The sequence below is a fragment of the Poeciliopsis prolifica genome, unplaced genomic scaffold (genome assembly GCF_027474105.1).
Source record: "Poeciliopsis prolifica strain line A6 unplaced genomic scaffold, Auburn_PproV2 SCAFFOLD020, whole genome shotgun sequence".
NCBI lineage: Eukaryota > Metazoa > Chordata > Actinopteri > Cyprinodontiformes > Poeciliidae > Poeciliopsis > Poeciliopsis prolifica.
The window spans coordinates 6434686-6451888 of record NW_026562395.1 but is presented as its reverse complement, the minus strand read 5'-3'; the positions used below and the strand labels follow the sequence as shown (position 1 = coordinate 6451888).

Here is a 17203-nt window from a genome sequence, read left to right as displayed (position 1 = left end):
CATTCTGCGACTCCTTCTCTCATTCCCTGTGCTGTAGCAACTGCCACGCCAGTGTCTGTGCTGCTCGCTTCTCCTCTTAGGTCCACACTTGAACATTTGATTTTTTTCATCCATCCGTGGATAGATGGATGGGATCCACCCATCCATCTATCCATTCATTTTATTGCACTTATCCAGGGTCGGGTCGTGGGGATAGCAGCTTAAGAAGGGAGGCCCAGACTTCCAGGCCTCGAGAGCCGGTCTCCTGCAACTTTTAGATGTGTTTCTACTTCAACACATCTGAGTCAAATGATGGGATCATAAGCAGAACTGTGGAGAACTTGACTGCATTCAGGAGGTGATTCAGCTGTTTGAATCAGCTGTGTGGACCAGGGAGACATCTAAAAGTTGCAGGAGACCGGCTATGGAGGCTTGGAGTTGCCTCCCCTGAGTCAGTTGAACTAATCCTGCAACAGTTCAGTTTGAGAACACAAACTGTGACTAATATGGCCCCACACTCTGCCTTGGGTTCAACAACTCCAAAACCCAAACAGAGAATCAGTTAATGAGGTTTATGACAAGGGAGTCACATTAAAACCTCTTGTCTCCATAAAATCCGTGATTCAATCATTTCCCTCCAATAAAAGTAACCAATCAGAAGCCGCAGGTCGGGCTCCGCTTACGACGCTGTTTCTGGATGACATAATCCATCTGCGTCGCGCTCTGTCCCGACCCGCGGCTGACCTGCGACCCTCCAGCACCGCTCCACTCCTCGGCGGGCCACGCCCCTCTTCAGAGGCGCGGCTGGTCCTCTGCGCTGGGCCGCCTGTCCAACCTGTCCAGCCTGTCCACAGCGTCTCTTCTGCGAATCTGCTCCCAGCAGTTGAACCACTGAGATATGGTGTGAGAGCTGAGCTGTAACGGCTCAGCTCTCACACCGAACTGCTTACAGCATGTCATTGCTGTCAGCATAATGATCTGTAAGCATGCTTAAGCATGATCATCATGCTTACAGCATGATGATCAATCCTGTGCAAAGCACGACAAGGAACGAGGTGGCATATCCGCCAACCTGTGCGGTGCGCAGCTTTTTGCTCTCAAAACTCTGGAAGGCCTTCTTCATCTGCGCTTGCAGCAGCTCGCTCATCTGGGCGCTGACGCGCTCGTCCTTGGATCTCAAAAGGTCCTTCAGCTGTGAGCTGCTGCGCGTTTTCTTCAGCTCTTCCAGCACCTTGGCGCACATGCTGCTGCGCTTCCTCGAAGATGTTGAAAATTTCTTCGGGATCGTGAGGCCTTCTGTGGCCCCGTCTATCACCTGGTGGATGAAGGCAGTCTCCTCCTCGCCGAGCTGCTCTGCAGTTCGCAAAGCCCCGCAGCGGACCAGCAGCCCGAGCTGCAGGTTTGCTGCGAACAGCTTCAGCCGGTTCCCCTCCAGCTCCTTCTCCATCTGGTCCGGAACATCGGGATGGTTGAAAAAGATCCGTTTAAGTTTCATTTTCTCAGTGAAAGTTTGCAACGACGCGATTCTAGTGTGAGAACTCCTCCAACTCCTGTCTGTTTGTCTCTGAGGAATCACTGAACGAGACAGAGACTCAAAACTTGTCAAAGCCTTTGTTGCGCCGTCGTTCAGTGACGTCCTGTCAGTGACGTCATATGGCATAAAACTCTTCGTGACCATAAAAAAATGCTCATCCTATAACACCAAATGATCTGTTGTTTATAAAACACAAGCACTTTGGAAATACTGCTCATCTCTGGACAGTTAGTAAACTGTCCAAATTTAAAGTTGGTAAATTTTGCAAACATAAAAATCAGATGTTCAGGTGAATATTTTCCAAAGATAAAAACAAAAAAAGCTGTATGTTCCCCCTCAGGTAAACGGGTTCCCATTCGGGTCTCTTCTGAGGTCTTCTTGAATGATCAGGCTGCAGACACAGTATTTACAAGAGCTCTGTAGACAAATAGCTGTATTATTTGTACTGCGATGGCCAATCTTGGGCAAAGATTGGCCATCGCCAATCTGGAGGTAATAATGGCATGAGACAGGAAGGAAAGGTCTTTTTTGTTATCCTGAAAACAAAGCAGAAAAGAGCAGAAACAAAAGTACAAAAGGTTAAATAAAAACAAAATGAAAAGCAATTTGTCAAGTTTAAACTTCTTTTATGCACCTACTCATTTTACTTTTTTTGTAATTTTTTGTTTGATTCATGACAAAATAAGCCAAACAGAATAAGGAACAATGGGTTATTTTCTCTTTTTGTTATTAGAAACACTTAAATGAGATCTCACGTTTTTCCCTGCTCAGGCAGGACCCTCATATGTTCAGTTAACCAGAATCTCCTACATGCAGCTCTCAACACAGATAGCTATGATCTGTTTTGTTCTTCCCAGACCGAGCAAAATAAATAAATGAAGCAGAAAAAGAAGGACAGCGCTGTTAAAGAAGCAGACATGTCTGTGTTTGTGTGTGCAACTTTCCTAGTTCTGCTGACTTTCTAATTGGGTTGCTTCAGGACTGAACTCTGCTTGGCCTCATTTCCTCTTCTCTATCTGTAGACTGGAAAACCAGGAGTTCATCAAATTATTTCTGCTTCACTACTGATTTTTCCTTCTGCAAAAAACACAGTGCATAAATATCCATCCATTAAGAAGCGCTTCTTTTCTAATCACAACACAGACGCAATAGAAACAGAGACTACAGTGTCATGACTTTATTTTTTTTTTCCCCCTAATTGAAGAATCAATTGAGCTGTAGTCACATGTTCAAAGTTACCAACAACATGCTGATCAATGTGGTTTACATTTGACCAATTAGAGCTTTGGTTCCTCCTCTGGGATTGGCTGAGCTCCTTGCGCGTAGCGACATCAGAAGTTCTTTCTCTTCTTGTCAACCCAGACGTAGAATCCACTGTTTTAAAACTATTCACCGACAAATTTAAAGTGTCCGTTTACTTATCCAAGACCACAGGAAGAGAAATAATTGACATTAACGTTTCAGTAGGTAGTAACTCCAACAAACTCCATGTTGTCCTCAGTCTCCGATTCTTCTCAGTTAAACCATTTGTTGTCCTTCGCATGAGCTTTAAATAAGAAGAGACGTAATTCAAACAGTGTCAGCACTGAAAAAAAGTCTACTGTATATACAAAATGGCACCAAGGCTGATAGAGTATTCCCTTTAAAAAAAAAAAAAAGAAAAATGACAGTGATTTTCAAGAATCTTCTCGCTCAAAAATGACACGTTGACTCGTCCAAAATGGCTGAAGGTTTTTTTTTTTTGTATAGGTACATCCTTACAGTGAAGGTTCTCACCAAATTAATCAAAGAAAAAGTGTGTCCAGAATATTACCAATGTACAAAAAATCTAAACAAGCCAGACTTTATTTTTGGTTGTGATTTTCTGTGCAGCAGCCAGCGTGGCAGATGTCAATTGTCTGGTGGTGTCCATTCAACCAAACAGGACAACTTTGTAGAAAAAAAAACATCTCCAACTTAAATGCTGACCTTGACTCATTGGCTTCTGACAAGAAAGGCTCAAAAAAGTTATGCTAGCTAAAAACGTACCTAGCATGTTTCTAACTCGTAAATTGTAGCTTCCTCTGCTAGAATTTACCAGCTACTTCTGTCGCTAAAATGTACGCGATAGCTACTCCTACAGCTAGGGCACATTTATGCTACAGAAGTAAAGTAGATAGCAAAATTCTGCAAAATACCAGCAGAACAAAAGATATGTTCTGTCTTTGTTTAGGAGACAGCAGAAGAACGCGCTATCCGCAGCACCAGTCAGAAGTTTACAGGCAGTCATCCAGGGAATGAATGTTTTAATAATTTGGGGCTTTTACTGATTCTTTTGTACTGTTGTTTTCCAGGGTGGACTGATAACGTGACCTCAATTAATTTAATTTTAAAATAATGTTTCAGTTTTCCATTGTTTCCCAAAGTTCAAATTGATTCCTACAGGCTGAAATATCATTTCTGATAAGAATGGTCAAATATGCAGCGTAAATTATGCCTGACCCTTGCTGATGGTCACAAAAATATTTAGTTTGTCTGAAACCTCCTAAGGAATATTTGACCAAATATCAGTGCAAAACCGATGCGTTATTAAAAGTTAATGTAAGTATAATGTGTTTGGTAAGTGCGTGTAATCTTCTAAAGGCACTGAGTCTGGTGACTGGAAATTTCCTTCCGCATCATGCTGTGACTAATTTAAAACCATCAGATTTATTTGAAATCAGTCAAAGCAATAATCTCAGTCTTAATCGTTCAGGTAGAAGGACATTTTAAAAAGGAATAAATCAGCCAACTTCTCAGGCTAGAATTGCTTCAGGGTTCCCTGCTGCTGTGCCTTTCGCCGTCGCTTCTTGCGGCGCCTCCTGGTGGACACATCGAAGCAGGTGACCATCATGGTGTGGGCCTTGCAGAGGTTGACCCTATTCTCCAGCCGAGCCGTGACGTCCTCAAGGGCCTCCAGGTGCTCCAGGGAGTCCACCTGGAAAGTCTGCCACACGTCGACTGGAGAGGGACAACAAGGTGACACTTTACCTCAGACACCCTGCAGTTACTGAAATATCCGTATTTGTGCTGCCGTTCCAAATCTGCAGTGCATAACTTTTATAAAAACTATATTGTTTTTACATAGACTTTGAAGTTCTGCATAGTATTCAAAATTAATTTTGTTCTGTGTGGTCGGGCTAATTTGTGTTGTGGCAACTTTATTTTTGGAAATAAGATTTTTTTTTTTAAACAAATACAATTTTGTCTCACAATAATTACCACTACTCTAGTTTCAAATTGTTCTGCTGCTTACATTTCATTTCATGTAATTATCGCATAAAAAACAAAAGTCTGATGCTTAATCTCTGTAAGAAATTTCTGATTTCATATTTGAAAAATATTTCTTCTGACTGTCTTAAAATGCTCACTGGGCAGCAATACTTGAAGTGCAACTGAGTGACTTTTTTTAATAACCTAACACCCATGATTCATTGACGGCTTTCTCCTTCCATAACAACTCACCCCTGGTGGTGTTTAATAAATAATTCAAATCGACTGATGTAATTGTCAAAAACTCCATCTGAAAGGTTGAGCAGGGTCGTGTTGTTCAGATTATACACATGCCACATTTAAGTTGTAATGCGCAACTAATCAATTAAATGCATAATAAATTCAGACAAGCTCAATAACTTTTTTTTTTTTTTACAGAGACATTGTAGCCTGTTGTATGTGGTTTTTATTAGGAATGCACCAATTCACTTATTTTCATTTCTAATATTTATGCCGATATTATATTATTGTTTTATTATGACTGTTTAAATGTCTTCCAGTTCCAATGTTGTTGTTTTTTCTTTTACAAAATGAAAGTTTATTAGTCTCTGAAAGGGCAAACTTGGATTATAATGCCATTATCAAAATAATATCATTTATAACAATAGTTATTGGAACATTCGTAACAGGCCTATGCAAGAACACAAAAGATACTCTTCCTTGATAACTTTGGGAACTGAACCGAAACCAGAGACGTTTTTACTGACACTCTTGGTTCCACTTGGCGGGCCCCAGCATGAGGTTGTGTTTGGCGCGCTCGAGTTCTCTCCTCAGTCTGTTGTACTTGACTCGGACCTCTGAGATCCTCTGCTGACGATGCTCCAAAAACCTCAGCTTGGCGCTGAAGCATCCACGGCCCTGAAACCACCAGTACATACAAACACATTTCACTAGTGCGTTCGCTTCTCAAACGTTGCTTTGCATTGTTGGATTTTTATTGCACTTCCATGTTAGGTCTGTCTTTATAAAATAGTCTTAAAGCGAGTGCAGATAATACCTCTGGGGAGTGGAACAACATAGATTTGAAGACCAAAACGTATGGTCGGATTGTGATAATCTCAAAAACATCACGTTGAGGCGATACCAATTCCCACCTGCAGGTGGAAGTGTTTCTTGCCCTGGAGCCTCAGTGTTACTTGATGTCAGGTTTGGACAAAAAGTCCTACTTTCCGTCAAATGCAATCTTGCAAAATTCCTTGCGAATAAGGGCCACAAAATCTGTGGCTTTGATAGCAAAAACTCAAAAATAATCGTAAAATTGTGGAGGGACTGATCAATGTTATAAGATGTTGAATGCAGACACTACAGATATCTCTATACTGGACCTGTTGCCCCGGCAATGGAAATCTTGAATGAGCAGAAGACAATATGGACTCTTGGACAACACTTTAAAATTTGATTATCACAAAGACTTTCCATCTGCTCTGAACAGCTTCAGCTATTATCTTGACGTACAAATGCGGTCGAGATGCAACGCCGGGTGATTCTACAAAATATTCAATTCAAAAATAGATTGCAAAAGCTGCCACACTTTTCAGATTTTCACTTGTGAAACATTTTGAAAGCCATGCATCCTTTTCCTCTGCCTTAGCAATTGCACCCTACTTTGTGTTGGTCTAACACATGAAATAACGCTGAAGTTTGGGATTGCTGCGAGACAAAAATGTGAAAAAGGGTCACGAAGTATGAAGTCTTTTGTATCAATCTGCAACAGCGAAGTGGTATGGAAAACTATACATTTAAATGTAGTCCTTAAATGTCCTTAAAGGTAGTCCTTCCTCTTTGAGGAAGGACTACCTGCAGTCTGCACAGTTGTCTTTGCTTCGAGAGTGACTCTTTGTTCTCTCGGTTGTGGGGCATTGACCCAGTTTCCCCCATGTGCTCATTAAAATTGTATTAAAGTTGGCCGTGTCTGAGACTGGCGGAGACAGACCAGAGTCTCAGGAGGCCTGACCCGCCGTCATCTGGGACATAACGTCACCGCATGCACCGCTTTTCTGCTTCTAGGCACATTTTAGCTGTTTATGCAGCCTCACTTTACCAAGTGCAGCAACAATCTGTTTAAATTTGATTCACGCTAACAACTAGCAACTAGGGGCTTTGTTTGTGTTTGTTCCCACTTTCCTTACATTTTTAGGGTTTTTTTGATTTTATGGCAAGGTTAGTTCTTTTTTTTTTCAATGTGTAAAAAAAATCATGTGCATTATTTATCAAAATGTGTACTTTATGCGTGTTTACATAAAAAAAAAAAACAAGAAAAAAAGTACATTCTTCCGTGCTGGTTGCCATTAACCTCCAAAGGCAAAAATTTAAAAATTTTAAAAAAGAAAGAAAAACTGAAAATGAAACCAGCACCTGTTTGTCAGCACCTGCTCTTTTCTGCATTCTGTGCACATTGTCGATCTCATAAACCTTGATCTCGTACGCCTCCGGTATTTCCCGCTCCGTCCAGCGGGAGCCCAGACCGCTAGCCGACCGTTTCATGGGCAGGGCGGAGTCGTGGGACAGACGGCGCTGGTAGGAACCTGAGAGGGAGCAGAAGCGCGGTGAAGAGCTGCTTTCCCACCATGTTCTCCTGTTCACACACAGTTGTGACTGTTGATACGTATTACAGTTACCGCTGAGTCGCTTCGTTTTACGATTCTTAACATCTCATGTGACAGACCAACCCAAAGTAGGGTGGAATTATGAAGTGGAAGGAAAAGTATTCATGGCATTAACGTTTCTTTTGCTAATAAAAATTTTGAAAATGTGGCATTTTTGTCTTTATTCTCATTTTCAGTTAAACGTGTAAAATTCAGAGCAGCCAGTTGCCTTCAAAAATCTAACAATAAGTAAGTCAAGTCAGTCTGTGTGTAATTTAATCTCAGTATAAATCCAGCTCTTTTCTGAGCTGCAGTATGTAACTATTATAAAAAATATTTTTTTACATATTTGCTAAAACTGTCACTTTGTTGTGATAGTGTCATATGAGGCAGATAATCTGAAATAAAAAAAAATATATTTTTTTAATTTTTTTTAAATATTGAGCTCCTCTGCATTCTCCCAGTGCTGGCTAGAAACAACCAATCAGAGTCAGGAGGCGGGTCTTAGTGCTGTCAATCGCCCTTGATGTGCCGCTGGTCATCCCTCATTCATCAGACAACACGGTTCAAATGAAACAATCACACCTCTGTTATTGATCATTCACGCACAAACAGCCTTTAAATACATAAAATGCCAACTAGAAATTATTTTTCCGCTTTGCGTGGCACCCAGATAAGTCGTATATTTTGCATAACCAGATTCTGATCACTCTGACTGGACCACTCTTCTCCATAGCAGTGCTTCTTAAATTGTTAGTTTTGTTAAAAGGACATTTTTTTATATGACTTCTAATATCTTCTACAAGTCATGTAGATATAACAGCAAGTGTGGAACAAGATGATCGGGTCAGAGGAAAGTAATAACAATAATAATAATAATAATAATAAAAACTTACATGCAATATCAAACATACCCCAACATTCCCACTTAAAAGATTTTGCTAGCAGCAGGCAATAGCTTCAGTAAGAAAAAGGAATCAAGGCAGATTTAAGGAGAACATTGGTCTAAATGAGGAGAAATTCTTGAACACAAAAACAGAACAGTCAAGGTCAGAAGTTCACATCTCAGCAGGACAAAAGATTTGAATATAAAAAACAGAACTACGAGGGAGCAGTAAAAAAAAAATCAAAGCATATCTATGAGGTAGAATGGCCTAGTCAAAGTTCAGACAAAAATGTAATTGAGAATCTCTGTCAAGACAAGAAAACTGATGCACAGTCACGCTCCATCCAATCCATCAGCCATTTCCTTATTAAAACCACATGGAAAAGTCTTACTGAATTACATATGACTATCACATGAAATCCTGATCAAATACATTAATTTTGTGGTTGAAATGTGTCAAACTGTGGACAGGTTCAAGAAGTGTGAATTAGCCCCTTAACTGGCAGCATCCCATCCTTGGGACAAATCTAGGTAGTCTTGAGTTCTCTGCCTTTTTCTCCTCTTTAAACTCTGCCAATGTTTTATGACGTTTTTATTGGGCAGCTGAGGGCCCACCCTTTTGATTCACACCGCATTTGACCAATAATGTTATAAAATAGCTTTTCCCAATGTCTAGAGACATTATTGACTTGTCATTTTGACATGCCTGTATTCTTTCTGGAGTATTTCTGACTGGTCAACCCGGAGACTAGATCTAAAGCCACGGATGTGTAGCCAACATGTGTCCCGTCAAAAAGACATAAGGCATTTTGGGGTTTGTTTTGACATGAATCCACCAGCTGCACGCGTAACCGCACGTAACGTGTGCATCGGTGCTGCGTCATGCGTAAAGGTGTTCACAGGACTTTATCTCGCCAACGGAGAGACACATGGTCAGAACATGTCAAAGCTGGATGTATTTCTTCAGCAAAACTTCAGAACTCACGGGAGTGGACTATTATGGCCATCAGAGTGCTGACACGTTTTGGACCTGAGAATACTGAAAACTTTTAGTCGTCCACTGCTACAGTCAGAGTGAGGTGGGTAGAGCGTAACGTAATGGCACACTTGAGCAACACCTGTACATCCTCAAAAATAAAACATGTCCAAAATTATATTTCTTTTTGTGCTGTCTTGGTCAGTCTTGAAATCCACGAGCAGAATGCTTTATTCTACAGATTTATTGTATTTTCCAGTCCATACATTCAACACTCAATGTGCATTTACAAGAAGTAAAAATGGAAAATCTATGGTGAAGCAAAAGGTTTCAATGTTTTTTGTGTTACAAACGTAATAACGACAAACTACTTACAGTTAAAGTGTTTTTGCATGCACTAATACAACATGTAACTTGTCTTCTTCATAAAGAGACAAAGCTTTTGCATGTACTCCAAACTGTTCAAGAACAGCAGCTGATGTCATTTGGGTATACATTTTCAGCCGTTTTTGGTGATTTTGGTACCGCCAGTTATGGGGTTAATGTGAGGAAAAGAGGAATAACAGGCTGTAAGTACAGTATGTATGATGTTTATGTCCCTATGTTAAAATGGGATTTTTCTAAAAGAAAAAAATAGCTTTTAGTCCTTTTCTTTTCCTCTGGATCATTTTTACCAGCTTATATGTCTTTCAGCAAGTCTGAGCATAACTGCACACGCCCAACTTTCTAATTTACTTTAGCAGCCAAACACACTTAAGTTTCTGCGTTTATGCTTCCATTAGTAAAGGCCATCACCGGCTTCATATATTAATGATGTCATGTCATACACAATTAGACACTGAGCCCTTTAAGAAACTAGGCCTTTACAGCTGTGTGTCATGTCTAATTAATGTCACATAAATATGTTATGCAGCCAGATTACAAACCAGAGCTGTTCTGGCTGGAGCTGCCATTCATGCAGAAATATTTTGTGGTGGCTTGTACTTTTTATAAATCACATTTATTTAAAAAAAGATCATTTGGTTTGTAAACTTAGGGGAGAAAAAAAAAAAACCTTCTCACTTTGTTCTTTTTCTGTTCATCGGTTCATGTTTTCACAAGCTTCACGATGATGAAGATAAATTAGAAAGCTATTTTTAAAATTAACCACAGTGAAATTATCGGTCCTTGTGATTCAAAACCTCGCAAAAAATATCAAGGTTACAACCTTTTCCACACCTCTCTGTCTTTGTCCTGATGACGATTCCATTTCAGTTCAAACACAAGATGAAAAAGTTGATTCCTGAGAGGAAATGGTCAAATTTCATCTTCGCTTCAACTTTTTAAATACATTCTTTGCCTTAACAAAAACATCATTGCCAGGTTAAATATTTTTAGACACACATAACTCTTAAATGAAGTCAAGCAAAACACAACCCATAATTCTGTAACAACCTAAAGCCGAGCACTTTAGGTTGACACTTTAGCCGTGTCAAAAATGTTTTTTCTGAAATGCTCATAGTATTAACGTTGATTTTATTTATATACTGGTCAGACATGGGTATTTCAACATTTTTGTTTTAATTTAGCAGCCTGTTGGGATAGTTAGAAACATCTAACAAAATATTCGAAGTAACGTTATCATTACTTCAATGATAACATTATTGATTTATTATTTGTAGAGAACATCAGTCGGGTTTCAAAAAGCCTTTTCTGCAGGGGTCTTACCTGTGTTTCCTCTCCTCCGTGCTGATCGGCTGCTGCGGTTCACACTGAGCAGAGATCCACTCCTGTCGCTGACAGAATCTCTGTTTGACGTGCCGCTACCTGTGGCTTCACTGTCTCTTACCAAGCTGTCATACCCGCTGCTAACCAGGCTGCTCCGGTTAGAAAAATGCAGAGACGTCTTCCCCATGGCTGGTGGCAAATCTCCGCTCAACACACTAGTGGTGTCGCTTGCGTGCCCGCTTAAATGGTCCGGTGTTCGAGGAGCAGTCACCTGGCTGTACGGCGAGGGAAGAGGGGACATCTGATCTGGTCCGCATGAGGAGGGACTGGAGGACCTTTCTCTAAGAAGGTCTGTGATCCGGCCGTTGATGATTCCCTGAATGACTGATTTTGTAGACGAGCATGTGGAGCTCTGGCTTGGAGTCCGACTGATGGAACGATGAGATCGTGGAGGGGAAGAGGGGAAAAACGAGGACGTTCGCTCAAAGCTAACCATTTTACTGTCTGGTGACAGACTGGCACTGCGGCTGGAATGTTGCAGACTTTTGTGGGACATGTTTAGAGTCTTGATGCTGGAGGAAGACTGCCGACGAACTTTGGGAGCTGCAATCTTGAGTTTTCCAACGGCCGAAAGCTTGGAATGAGAATGCTTGGCAAACTGAGACGCAGGATTTTCTGTGTGAAAGAAATAATGATTACTATGGTCAGAACGTGGATTTCTCCTAGGGCTCCTATTGGCCCTTGGAAAGGTACAATCTCCTTCATAGTTTTCTTTATGACTTCCTTTAAAACTAGCTTGATTGCTTCCCTTGGAGCTTTCCTTGGAACTCATAGAAATGTTACTCCTGCCTCTTTCCATGGTTGGGAAGTCTCTTGGGATTCTTCCAAGGGAATTAGTCCTTCTGGCCAGCTGCTCCAGTTTGGTATTAAAAAGCCTCCTGCTGTTATCAGCAGGAGGCCCATGCCTGTTGCTCGAATGGTCATGTTTTCCTGTGGGGTTTGGGGTAAAAAGAGATTCATTTCCCTTTCTGAGGGCACATGGTGAATCTTGTTTGACCTCTGGGGTGTATTTTGGTGGAGAGGAGTTGCGGAGGCGATGGTTTTCAGTAGACTGTCGTCTGCCATGGCTTCTCTCTAGAGTTTCCCCTGGGCTACCTGGAGTAGATGATGTCACCCCCCTTGAGGGGTTCTCTCTGTGGCTGGGATTTTGCCAGGCTCTCGGCAGGCTACCTGTCACAAAGGAAATGGGTACGGTTTCATAGCAACCAGGTGCAACACCAGTTCTCTTGTGGTTGCTTCCAACTTGTCTGCCACCAGTGTTTACCCCCTCTGAGACCTTCTGGCTGTGTGTGGAATAAACATGCTTGCAATTTCGAGGGTGGCTTTCAACTGTACTTTCAAGTCTCTTTTCACACATTTTGTTCTCCAAAGCTTTTTTGCAGATATCCTTATCTTCTAAGCCTGGTTGGTTGAAAGAAGTTGGACTACTTGTCCTATCAGGCTTTTTAAGATGATGAAACTCAGAAGCACAACTTTGAGTCTGCTTATCTACATTATTGTTCTCTAGACTTCTGGTATGTTTTCTTTTGAGTTCAGAAGCCGAGGTGACATCTTCAGAGGTTTCAGGAACACTTTTCTCCTCTTTGGCATCATCTAAATCACAGTCCATATTCATCAACATAGGGTTAATAAATGAAGGCAAGAACCTAATTTCTCTTTTGAAATGATTTTGAGCCTCTTCGTTGTTTTCTTCTGTGTTTGCAGACTGATCCGCAAGGGGCGCTGAAGCTGAACAGTCATCACTGACATCGCCAATGATTCTGATAGGTTGGGAGCTGACAGAGGTTTGACCATGTTTTTGTGACTGTGCAGGCTCTCTGATACAAATAATGTTTCCACCTGCATTCCCGCTGTTGTATGCTCCACTGATGGTCACCTCCTCTACCATAGAGAAGACCAGTTCGTCTTGACCCGTTTTGTCCAACGGCTGTTGTACTGTGACCGTGATGGTGGCCTTCATTTCCTTACTCTCCTTTGCGCTGTGATCCCCGATCACAATGCTTTTAGCCATGGAGTGTGAAGAGGAGCAAGAGGACGAAGGAGATATGGGAGAGCTTTTACCGATGGGCGAAGCACGTTTATCTGGTTTGAACCAGTCTGCGGCTTCATGGTTCTCCGGTGGTGGGTGTTCAGATAAACTGGTGGCAGCCTTGTTATGGGAATTTGCTTCCAAACTTTTGGATAGGACATTGTTACCTGCCTTGACTATTCTCGTTTTAGGAAGCTCAGACGGGCATGTCATGCCAAGACCCAGAGCTTGATTCATCAGTTCTTCACTGGAGCTGTTTGCACTGCACTCCTCACAGTCAAACAAACCTGAATCCTCTCTCTGAAAACTGTCGATTGGGGCAGCACCATCTGTCTGCTTTTCCCCAAAAGACGCCTGAGTACAGCCTTTACCCACATTCAACAATGCATGTGGGGCTTTGGATGTTTCTTTTTGGGGTTGTGTTTTGGCTAAAATATTCTTAAGAGTAGCACCTTTCAAGGAGGACTTGAGGACTTCCATTGTTACCTCACTTCCATCAATACAACCCAGACGTTCTTGAAGTTCAGCAAAGGTGTCGCACTTAAGACAATCTCTCTCCGGTGGTTTCCCTTCTGCTCTCAGTTCTTCGATGTTCCCCTGGACAGTTTCCTCTGTCTTCTTTTCTCCATGCAACTGAGGAATTAGCAGAAGTTCCTGGAGAAGCGCTGTGAATTCTGGGTCATCCAAGTCAGACTTGTTAGGATGCAAAGAAGGTATGATCGGCACAAATTCGGGTTGCGCCAGCAGTGGGGCCGTCTTGGAGTGGACCGAGCCGTCAGAATTTATCTGGATGACGGTGTCACAGGACTGGTCACTGCTGGAGCGATACAGCTCACCACGTAGTCGGAAAGACGGGAAGTCCATGTCCACCTCTTCTGTGGAGTGGAATGCTCGCAGGGCCAAAGAACGAGGACTTTTTTTATCTTTGGTCAAACTCCGCCCACAAGGAGAACATGATTTTGACTGCTGTAAGACAGATAAAATGCGTTGTTGGTTCAAACAGACTGCAGTGCAGTAGACAATAATAACACAGTAACACAAGTTTTAAACCTGTTCAGATTTAAACTACTAATTTCTACGAAGGGGTGATGTAAAACTTGATTGTATTCACACATACTGTTAATATTACCAGTATGTGGTAATACACTGATAATATTTGAGACTTCTACTGGATGAATTAGCTGGGAATAATTGGACATTGTGTGGTACCTTTGTCTTCTTCTGTGTCCTGCGAATCCGAGAAGCCAGCTGAATGGTAGCGAAGGACTCTTGAAGATGTGCTAATGAGTCAGCAACTTGACCAATCACAGCAATGTGGCAGCTTGAAGGGATGGATTCCCGAAGGAGCATCGCCAACTTACTGGACCTGAGCAAATACAGTTCACATATATTTTACAAATGTTTACACCAATGTCAGTGTGACTATAAACTCTTACTTGCTGGGAATGGTTTTATTTCCACTTAAAAGAGCCAGGACAATGGAGCCCAAGTCAGAATGAGGAAGCTTATTTTTGCTCACGCCCCTCATCCCACTGCAGACATCAATCATGGTCAACTTAGTGGTTCCCCGAGAACCTGGAAATGGAAATCAAACAGAGAAAAAGAGGGCTGGTATTTTGCGTAAATGAAACCACTATAAATTACATAACTAAATATTGGAAGTACAAAGTTTTAAACTAAACATGGAAAATAATATTTTGGAAAATACATAAAGTAATTTATGCTGCATTCCAATTTTAACTTCAAAGTCAGAAATTTTTGGATCCCAAGTTGGAATTGTAAACTGGAAGGAATCCTGATTTTGGAATTCCGATACCAATCTTAACCTCAAAATCTAATCTGACTGCTGTGCCTATGACATAGAGACAACAACAGTACTAAATTGAGAATTTTTACATTTTGCATCTATAAATCAGTAGTACAATACAGTGCAAACTCACATTGTCACCGTTCAGTATTCACAGGCGTTTCAGTGGAACATGATGCAAAATTATTAATGGAAAATTTGCAGATTTGCACATTTTTCCAAGCTGTCACTTTAACAACCCCATTGTATATTTCTTTTTGGAGTATTAAGATAAGCACGGTAACTCTACTGTCATTCACCAGAAAAAAAGCTGGAAGAAAGAGATTCCATGAAAACCTTTTCCAATGGTGCTGCTCTCAGTACGAGGTGGCTGCACGTACAGGGTGAAGAACATTATGGAACTATGACACAGGTATGTAATAAAGTCGGTGTGTCGCCGCGCTGCAATGGCTGCGTCCAGGAGAGAGGCCGCTCGCTCTGCCGTGGGGGCCTTCACACGGTTGTGGTTACGAAGCTAGAGAGAAAGCAGAAAATAGCGTTAGCATTTAGCTTGTACATGCTACCATTGTAGCTATCATGTGTTGCTATTGGCAATGCTCAGGGTTGGTGAAGCTTTGTTCTGGAAGCTGGCATAAATGTTTAGAACCAAATATTCAGATGACGCTAACTGCTTATGCCAGCCTTTTCTTCATAATTTATTTTTTGTCATTTATTTCTGTCCATACAAAGCTTGTTCAGTTTGGAAAGCAACCTGCTGCTAAGAAGTGAATTAACAATTAAAGTTCTGTTTACTGGAAACCAATAATCTAATTATCAAATAAACCAATAAATTAGTGACGCAAACCGCAAAACTCTATTTGGCATAAACTGAGTTTTAAACCCTGAACCTTCTTACAATTAGGGAGCCATATTGGATGATGATAATGTAGCAATTAAGATTTAATATCACATCCAGGCTTTTATGACCATGACAAAATGAATCATTTTGACAGAAACATTTGTTAGTAACATTTGCTGTTACTTTCTCTACGTAATGAAATAAATATACAATACAATTTGAGACAACTTGTTTTGCATGAATAAACTTCAATGACATTATTGTCTTGGTAGTAAATCTTATTATAATGTAAACACTCCTACATGATACAGCTTCTCATTTCAAGCTGTTACAGGAACTGTGAAATAGCTCTCCAATGGATCCTAATTCTTTAAATGGAGTCTTTGATGCATTGCCAACAAAGCTAAGCCAACAAGAAGCCACTGCATTAACAGTTAGATACACCGTCACAACCCTCTGGTGGCTGAATTTAACCTTGTTTACTAAGATTGATTGGATTGTAAGAAGTCATTTGTATAAAAAACGTGTTTTTTAAAGGACTGGATATGATTTTGTTCAACCTGTAACACTTATTTCCCTCACAAATCACAAAACGTCCTCATACCTGTATTCCGTTGACTGGGTCCTCGGTGACTCTAACATGGGCCTTCGGGCTGCCCTGCACGCTGCTTGGCGAGGGGACCACCTCCCCCAGTAGGTCTCTGAGGGTGTCCTCTTCGCCGCAGCACAGCTCCACGGCGGACACCGAGACCGTCAGCTCAGTCCAAGTCTTCTCCCTGCGCCGCTCGATGGCGCTGTACAGCCAGGAGATGGCACAGGGAATCAGGCCGAGCTTCTGCAGGTTGTCACCGCTTCCCACCATACTGGACCAAGACGCTGAGGAAAACAACACAGTGGGCAGATGTGCCAAAACATGAAAATGTCACTTGATATGATGAACTGTCACATCTCTTTTAATGTCAGTAATAATTTTCTCCCCGTAGGTTTTTTTATGTTCTAATCTTCAGAGTTTTTTATATTTTGTCCATCCATCCAATGTCTAAATGGTTGCAGGGGAGATAATATCGCCAGCTGACATTGATCAACCCCGGACAGATTGACACCAGTCCGCCACAGGACACAACTATATATATGCACACACTGATACCCAAGGCCAATTTAGAAAGACCAATTGACCATACAGTCATGTTTTTAGACTCAGAGGAAGCCTAAGCACCCAGAAAGAATAAAATGTCTTACATCTTGCTGCAACATTAATTGCTCAGTGTTTGGAAGTGTGAATGACACGGATTGAATGGCTTCGTTCACTTACTCAGTCAAGCTCTACAAAGGTCTGCTAATGAGCTAATATTTGAACTAGGTATGCAGAAGGACAATAATTCAAAGCACACCTGCAAATCCAACTCTAAATGGCTTAAGAAATGATGGCGACTTGAAGGTCGAAAGCAGCTCATCAATTAAAGAAGGATGTTTGGTCTCAACAACTCCTGACCTGGGTAGGTTAGAATCTT

General features: G+C 41.4%; 1 protein-coding gene across 1 annotated transcript in view; it reads right to left on the bottom strand.

Moving 5' to 3' along the window:
* Positions 1–2675: 2675 nt before the first annotated feature.
* The window catches only part of kif26bb (kinesin family member 26Bb), a 31394-nt gene continuing 16866 nt past the window's right edge, over positions 2676–17203 (bottom strand). The window contains exons 8-15 of the mRNA XM_055044628.1: positions 16297–16568; positions 15191–15368; positions 14484–14622; positions 14257–14413; positions 10959–14013; positions 7160–7329; positions 5512–5662; positions 2676–4492 (exon numbers count right to left, since the gene is read on the bottom strand). Coding sequence (XP_054900603.1) covers positions 4293–4492; positions 5512–5662; positions 7160–7329; positions 10959–14013; positions 14257–14413; positions 14484–14622; positions 15191–15368; positions 16297–16568 — 4322 coding nt within the window. The 3' untranslated portion in view covers positions 2676–4292. The remainder of the gene's footprint in view (positions 4493–5511; positions 5663–7159; positions 7330–10958; positions 14014–14256; positions 14414–14483; positions 14623–15190; positions 15369–16296; positions 16569–17203) is intronic.